This window comes from Gastrolobium bilobum, unplaced genomic scaffold (genome assembly GCF_033153095.1).
Source record: "Gastrolobium bilobum isolate Gb01-03AN ecotype WA unplaced genomic scaffold, APGP_CSIRO_Gbil_v1 utg21117, whole genome shotgun sequence".
In the NCBI taxonomy this organism is placed as follows: Eukaryota; Viridiplantae; Streptophyta; class Magnoliopsida; order Fabales; family Fabaceae; genus Gastrolobium; species Gastrolobium bilobum.
In genome coordinates, this window is record NW_026897373.1 from 116,220 (window position 1) to 124,852 (window position 8,633).

General features: G+C 37.6%; 1 protein-coding gene and 1 pseudogene across 1 annotated transcript; both read left to right on the forward strand.

Annotated features, from left to right (window-relative positions):
* The first annotated feature begins 1,926 nt into the window (after window positions 1-1,926).
* Window positions 1,927-3,187, forward strand: LOC133306370 (3-ketoacyl-CoA synthase 15-like; annotated as a pseudogene).
* A 1,604-nt stretch (window positions 3,188-4,791) lies between these two features.
* On the forward strand, window positions 4,792-8,419 carry LOC133306372 (MDIS1-interacting receptor like kinase 2-like). The gene is made up of 2 exons (XM_061506678.1): window positions 4,792-7,705; window positions 7,967-8,419. Exons 1-2 carry the CDS (start codon window positions 4,792-4,794, stop codon window positions 8,320-8,322), a joined length of 3,270 nt encoding a protein of 1,089 aa, XP_061362662.1. The 3' UTR covers window positions 8,323-8,419.
* Window positions 8,420-8,633: the final 214 nt, after the last annotated feature.

An 8,633-nucleotide genomic window follows, 5' to 3' on the forward strand; every position in this document is an offset into this window, starting at 1 on the left:
AGACCCCACCCTCACCCACTCAACTCTTTATCTTTTAACTAACGATATTTGTTGACAATACCTTACTTCCTATTAATATAAATTTGGAGAATTAAACTAAAAATATGATGAAATTAGCCGTAAAAATACGTAGAATTAATATAACATTTTTTCAAATATCTAAGAGTATAATTAACATCACATTATTTATTTATTAAAAGTATTAGATAATTTGTCATTTATAATTACTACCATCTACGACTCTCACAACCTTTGTAATCCTTAGGCTAGATGACTAATGGATAGACATGATCACATTTACTCTAAAAAGTACAATAAAATAATGAGAAAGTTAGATACATAAATGATTTTCTTAGATTTTGTAATTTGAGTTTTATGGTCAGGCTGAATGACTACATGATATCACATGAATATACAAAAACTATCAAAAGAAACAAAAATAAATGCAGTGGTTATACGAATTTATTTTTTTTATGAATATTTCTTGTAACATTCCGAGCGCTAACGAGGGCAGGGAGTGATCGCCGGTGCGAAAGAGTATGGACAAGTAGCGGCTCCTGACAGGCTTCCAGCGGGGGTTACATGAATGAATAAATCGAATCGACACCCGAAAGAGAAGGATTCCAAAGACTGTGCAGGTATGAGACTGCATAGATTGGAATAGCTTATAAGAATTAATTGGTACTACCTATATTAACAAGATGCATCATCTTTTCGGTAGCCCAGAATGGAAGAACTCCATAGTTAAGTGTGCTTGACTTGGAGCAATTCTTGGATGGGTGACCTCCTGGGAAGTTTTTTCGGGAAGTGTGCGAGTGAGGAAAAAGCACACTGAAAAGTCTCGTGTTAGTATGTGGGGATAGTCATTGATTCTTTAAGCGGTCGGGCGTTACAAGTGGTATCTCTTCCAGTACGGTGTGGTTCGAGGACGAACCAGGCGGAAGCTGGTGGCCATGTAACATCCCAAGCGCTGACGAGGGCAGGGAGTGATCGCCGGTGCAAAAGGGCATGGACAAGGAGCGACTCTTGATAGGCTTCCAGCGGGGGGTTGCATGAATGAATGAATTGAATCGACACCCGAAAGAGAGAGATTCCAAAGACTGTGCAGGTATGAGACTGCGCAGATTGGAATAGCTTATAAGAATTAATTGGTACTACCTATACTAACAAGATGCATCTTCTTTTCGGTAGCCCGGAACAGAAGAACTCCATAGTTAAGCGTGCTTGACTTGGAGCAATTCTGGGATGGGTCACCTCCTGGGAAGTTTTTCCAGGAAGTGTGCGAGTGAGGAAAAAGCACACTGAAAAGTCTCGTGTTAGTATGTGGGGATAGTCATTGATTCTTTAAGCGGCTGGGCATTACATTTCTCATATTGTATGAGATAAAATTGTCTTCTACACATATAAATAAATAAATACCCCATTTTCGTCCCTGGCAATTTTTACGAGGCACATTTTGGTCCCGAACAATAAAAAAAGCTCATTTTAGTCCCTAATATTTGAAAAAAAGGGCCACGTTTGTCCTTCCGTTAGTTGGCATCTGACGGCCCAACTAACGAAGCACACGTGGACCGTTACTTTACTGAGTCACCGTTAAGTATGCCAGCATGGAAGTAATACGACGTCGTTTTGAACATGTCTTATGTCTTCTTGGAGTTACCCTAGCATCGAAGGCCCTATTTGGTCCATGACAAATTTATCGAGGCCCTATTTGGTCCTTAACACCACAAACCTTTCTCTATCTGTTTTATTTATTTAATTAATATCATTTTTCCATTGCTCATAATATGGAAATGTAGGATCCCTAAAAGGTTCTTTGCTAGCTAGGTGGTGCAGCACTCATCCTCAATCCAAGGACTCTGTTTTTGCATGTTTATTTAATTAAGCCTATTTATGTATATATATTCAATTTTTTGCATGCATTGAATGGGACTATTTATGCAGATCTCTAAGGCAGAGTTCATTGAGTTGGCTAAAAAATCAGGGAATTTCAATGATACTGCCATTGAGTTTCAGGAACGAGTTCTTAAGAAATCTGGCATAGGTGATGAGACCTACATGCCAAAAGGAGTTTTTCGCCCTGGTTACAGAACCTCTCTGAAAGATGGTCGACAAGAGGTATCCATGGTGATGTTTGGGGCAATTAAGGACCTTCTTGCTGTCACAAAAGTAAAACCAAAGGATATAAGAATCTTGGTAGTAAACTGTGAAATATTAAACACCACCCCATCACTCTCATCAATGATAATAAACCATTTCAAGCTTAGGCATGACATACATAGCTTTACCCTTGGTGGGATGGGTTGTGCTGCTGGAATCACATCCATTGATCTAGCTAAAGACCTCTTGGATGCATATCCAAGCACTTATGCACTTGTAGTGAGCACAGAAGCTGTGAGCCATTCATGGTACAGTGGCAATGACATTGACATGCTGCTTCCCAATTGCTTCTTTAGAATGGGTGCTGCAGCAATTATGCTCTCAAATTTCCGCTTAGATAGATGGCAAGCCAAGTTTGAATTCAAACAGGTACCTCTTCATAACATCTTTACTCTTGTATAACTTGCAATGATAACAATGTTATTATCTCTATCTTATTGCTTTTGAGATATGGTTAATGCATGTTGCAGCTTGTCCGAACTCACAAAGGAATGGACAATAGAAGCTAAAAAAGCATACATCAAAGGGAAGATAGTGAAGGGAGGAAGGGACTTTCTGTAAGCAAAGATGTCAGGTTGGAGGCCATGCATTAAAGGCCAATATTACCACATTAGGTCCACTAGTCCTACCAGTTTCAGAACAGCTTCACTTCTTCACCAATTTTCTCTTCAAGAAAAAGAAAACAAAGCCATACATTCCGGATTACAAGCTGGCTTTTGAGCATGTATGCATTCTGGCAACAAGTAAGAAAGTGTTGGATAAGATTCAGAAGAATTTGGAGCTCACAGAGGAGTACATAGAAGCATCAAGGAAGACATTGGAACGATTTGGCAACACATCTAGCAGCAGCATCTGGTATAAACTGGCATACCTTGAGTTTAACTCAAGGATCAAGAGGGGTGATAGTGTTTGTCAGATAGCTTTTGGTGCTTGGTTCATGTGTAACAGTGTTGTTTGGAAGACCCTTAGGAATGTTGGGAGACCCAAGCAGAGTCCTTGGATTGAGGATGAGTGCTGCACCACCTAGCTAGCAAAGAACCTTTTAGGGATCCTACATTTCCATATTATGAGCAATGGAAAAATGACATTAATTAAATAAATAAAACAAATAAAGAAAGGTTTGTGGTGTTAAGGACCAAATAGGGCCTCGATAAATCTGTCATGGACCAAATAGGGCCTTCGATGCTAGGGTAACTCCAAGAAGACATAAGGCATGTTCAAAACGACGTCGTATTACTTCCACGCTGGCATACTTAACGGTGACTCAGCAAAGTAACGGTCCACGTGTGCTCCGTTAGTTGGGTCGTCAGATGCCAACTAACGGAAGGACAAACGTGACCCTTTTTTTTCAAATATTAGGGACTAAAATGAGCATTTTTTATTGTTCGGGACCAAAATGTGCCTCGTGAAAATTGCCATGGACGAAAAGGGGTATTTACTCCATATAAAATTGTATGAGATCCATTTTTTCTCTCTTTTCTTTTCACATGGGCCACACATATTTTTATGTATATAGAAAATAATTTTATTAATCCCGTTATTTTTACATTAATATCATTAGAGTGATATTCTTCTTATTTTTTTAAAAAAAATAACTTTCCTAGTTCTTGGTTTATGTATTAATTTTATAATTTGGTGGAGTGTGGAATGAGACGTGTCACGTGTGTATTCTATAAGAGATAATGAACAAAAAAGCAAATAAAGAAAAAGGGGAATGGATCAAAATCAAGATTATTATTCTAACACAAAGTGAGTTGACTAACCTGTCTGAGTCTGCAAAAACACATGAAAAGCAAGTGCTAGTTGACTTTATGTTTGTTCTGGATCTACAATAAACGGTTTCAATCCTTATGTAGAAAAAAGACACAGTATGGAGTACAATGGTAGCAACAGCATAAACATAACTGAAGACATAATGAACTTTTTGTGAAATATTAAAAGGAAAATATTAGAAGATTTTATTGTGTATAAACATAGCTATTGGAAATTCAAGTATGAGGAAATCTCACATACTATTAATGACTTGACGTGATAAGCAAACTAATCTTAATATACATGTATAGGGTACCGTTTCATCGGAAAAAAAGAAAACTAATCTTAATTATTATTTGATACTACTTCTAATAAACTATTTAGGATTTGCTATATCTAAGAGGACTAACAGTAGCAGCATTGGTCAATAAAAATTGTTTTGTGAATCTTTAATTTTTTCCCTTTATTTGGGTCTTCTATCTTTTTTTGGGTCTTCTTCCTTTTTCGCATTTCTTCGTTTCTCATTTGCCAATCAATAAATAAGCGTCCCGCTCTGACGTGACTTTGGTCCATACAAAATATATCCCAATTCTAAAGCAAATATATTTTTCTTCAATGTAATGTGAATTGTGAAATATGAGCTTTTTGAGAAGTGGAGAACTCAATAATACAAACTTTGAAAAATGTGTCTTTAGGAAAGCTTAATTGATAAATTTTTACTGGCTTTGTGCAAGACTCTCAAAGCTTGGTTATTTCCTTTATAAGCATCTCCCAACACCAACTTCTATCATCAACACAATATGCTATCCACTTACACGAATCTGCAGCCTTAGATTGTATTCCTAATTTTTAATCTAAAATTCCTGTTATACTTGAATCATGGTACCCATGTTTGAAAAGGGAACGTTCATCAAGATTCCAGCCTGCTGGAATATTCCCTTCATATTCATTTGGGTCAGTCTAACACTCTCTTCGCCTCAAGTTGCCGGTTTGATCTCTGCTGCCAACAGTGTTACAGTTCATGATCAATCTGCAGCTGAAGCCATTGAAGCAAATGCTCTGTTGAAGTGGAAAGACAGCCTTGACAACCACAGCCAAGAACTCTTGTCAACTTGGACAGATACTACTACTCCATGCAAATGGGATGCAATTCAGTGTGACAAATCCAAGTCAGTTTCCAGCATAAATCTAGCAAATTATGGTCTAAAAGGTACACTCCAAACTCTCAAATTTTCCTCATTGCCCAACCTCCTCAGCCTAAATATCTATAACAACAACTTTTATGGAGCCATTCCCCCACGTATTGGTAACATGTCCAAAGTAAAAGTTTTGAACTTTTCTGAAAATTCTTTTGATGGGTCCATCCCTAAAGAAATATGGACATTGAGGAGTTTGCGTAGTCTTGATCTTTCCCTATGCCAACTTACTGGAGCAATTCCTAATTCCATAGCAAACTTGTCCAACCTATCATTTCTAGATTTAGGAACCAACAATATTTCTGGCTCCATTCCTCCGGAGATTGGAAAATTGAACAACTTAAATTATCTAAGTATTTCAGATAATAGCCTTTCTGGTTCCATTCCACGTGAAATTGGAATGTTGACAAACCTTAGGCTTATTACTTTGTCATTGAACTCTCTCTCTGGTACCATCCCAAAAACAATTGGTAACATGAGCGGTTTAAATGCACTTTACCTTGCTAATAACACTATGCTGTCTGGTTCAATCCCACCCTCCATATGGAACATGTCTAACTTGACCGCTCTCTTCCTTTATGGCAATAATCTTTCTGGATCAATCCCTGATTCCATAGAAAACTTGGCCAATTTGTATCAGCTTGGACTTAATGACAACCACCTTTCTGGATCCATCCCTTACACCATTGGAAACTTGACAAAGCTCACCTCGTTATTCTTGAGCTTTAATGATCTTTCTGGATCAATTCCTCCCTCTATAGGAAATCTGATCAATTTGGATTCCCTCGATCTCCAAGAAAACAATCTCTCTGGATCCATTCCAACCACAATTGGAAATTTGATAAGCCTCACCTGGCTAGGATTGGCCACCAACAAACTTAATGGTAGCATTCCACAGGTCATGAATAACATTACCAACTTCGATACCTTATTATTAAACAATAATGATTTCATTGGCCACTTGCCACCTCAAATCTGCTCTGGTGGGTCATTGACATACTTCAGTGCTCAACAAAACCGTTTCACGGGTCCAGTACCTAGAAGCTTGAAGAACTGCTCCAATATTCAAAGACTCAGGCTTGAGGGAAACCAACTGGAAGGAGATATAGAGCAAGATTTTGGTGTATATCCGATTTTGAAATATATTGATCTGAGTGACAATAAATTTTATGGCCACATTTCGCCAAACTGGGGGAAGTGCTCTAAACTTGATAACTTCATGATATCCAACAACAACATTTCTGGCGGTATACCTGTACAACTTGTTGAGGCAACCAACCTTGGCAGGCTTCACCTTTCATCCAATCACTTGATGGGAGAGATTCCAAAGGAACTTGGAAATTTGAAAAAATTAGTTGAACTCAACATCAGCAACAATCATTTTTCAAGAAACATTCCCACAGAATTAGGATTGCTACATAATCTTCAACTGTTGGATCTAGCAGGAAACGAGTTGAGTGGCACAATACCAGAGCAAATTGTGGGGTTACCCAATTTACTGGAATTGAATTTGAGCAACAATCAATTAAAGGGAAGCATTCCCTTTGAGTTTGACAGATTACAACCTCTTGAAACTCTTGATCTTAGCAGGAATTTGTTGAGTGGAACAATACCAACAGTGCTTGGAGATTTGAATCATTTGCAATGGTTGAATCTCTCACACAATAATCTTTCTGGCACCATTCCATCCAGTTTTAACCAAATGTCTGCCTTGATTTCTGTCGACATATCATACAACCAGTTAGAAGGGACTCTTCCAAAAAATAAAGCCTTTCTTAATGCTCCAATTGAATCATTGAAAAATAACAAAGGCTTGTGTGGTAACGTTACTGGCTTGATGCTTTGCCCAACCAATAGCAATCAAAAGAGACACAAGGTGATCCTACAGGTACTATTCATTATCTTGGGTGCTCTAATACTTGTACTTTGTGGGGTTGGAGTTTCAATATGTATTCTTTGTCGAAGAGCAAGAAACAAAGAAATCCAGACTAAAGAAGCACAATCAGAAGAACTCTTTTCCATATGGAGTCATGATGGAAAAATGATGTTTGAAAATATCATTGAAGCTACCAATAATTTTGATGACAAATATCTCATTGGAAAGGGAGGACAAGGTTATGTTTTCAAGGCTGAGTTGCCTTCGGGTCTGGTTTTTGCGGTGAAGAAAATTCATTCAGAAACAAATGGAGAGAAGTCCAATTTTAAAGCTTATGAAAATGAAATTCAAGCTTTGACAGAAATCAGGCACCGTAACATCATAAAACTGTATGGTTTTTGCTCACATTCACGGTTCTCATTCTTGGTTTACAAGTTCTTGGAAGGTGGTAGCTTGGATCAGATACTAAACAATGACACACTAGCAATTGCATTTGATTGGGAAAAGAGGGTGAATGTCGTTAAAGGTGTGGCCAATGCTTTATCTTATATGCATCATGACTGTTCACCTCCAATAATTCATCGTGACATATCGAGCAAGAATGTTCTTTTGGATTTAGAATATGAAGCACACGTCTCTGATTTTGGGACAGCCAAGTTTCTTAAGCCTGATTCACAAAGTTGGACCACATGTGCTTACACCCTTGGTTATGCTGCACCAGGTTTGTCCATTTTCCCTTGCATTTAGAAATGGAAGTGATCACACCAATGCAATTTACACCACTTTTTATATTGAAGTTCTGTTTAAGGATTGGTTGACTCACATAGGAATAGGACTAATCCCTAAGCAAGAATTAATGTATGTAAAAGTGATGTGCCAATATCAAAATCCATTTTGAAAATACACTTACAAAAAATGTTTTTTCAACTTAAACCTATATACATTGCTTTATGTGTAACCTAAAAATTTTGATTGCTTGTAGAGCTTGCCCAGACTATGAAAGCGAACGAGAAATGTGATGTTTTCAGTTTTGGAGTACTTTCTTTAGAAATCCTAATGGGAAAGCATCCAGGAGATCTCATTTCTTCGTTGTCATCATCATCTACAACATCAATGAGTTATGATTTGCTATTGATTGATGTGTTGGACGAACGGCCTCATCAACCTGTGAAGCCAATTGTTGGGGATGTCATCTTGATTGCAAGGTTGGCATTTTCTTGCTTGAATGAAAATCCATCTTCTCGCCCAACCATGGATCAAGTCTCTAAAGAGCTTGCGATGAGAAAATCACCTTTAGAGGACCAGTTCCCCTTGATCAAACTTGGACAACTCCAATAAAACATTAAACTGCTTTAAACATTTGTTTTTTCTTGTTTTCTACTATGTGTGACTCATCATTTATCGTATGTTGTAAGCTTGTTTGTTTTGTCTTTGTGTACTCATGTAGTAGTTACTAGTTATCTTTTATGGGAAGTCCTCAGTGGGATGTGAGCAAGCTGTAAATATAATTTTGCTCTACAAGCTTTGAATAAAAGTAAAGTAATGATTAACTTTTCCATTAGTCCCAAAATGAAAAAAAAAAGAACTGATTTATGAATGAGCAGAGAAAAAAAAAAATTACATTAAGTACCTTAAAGTCCTTTCTCACA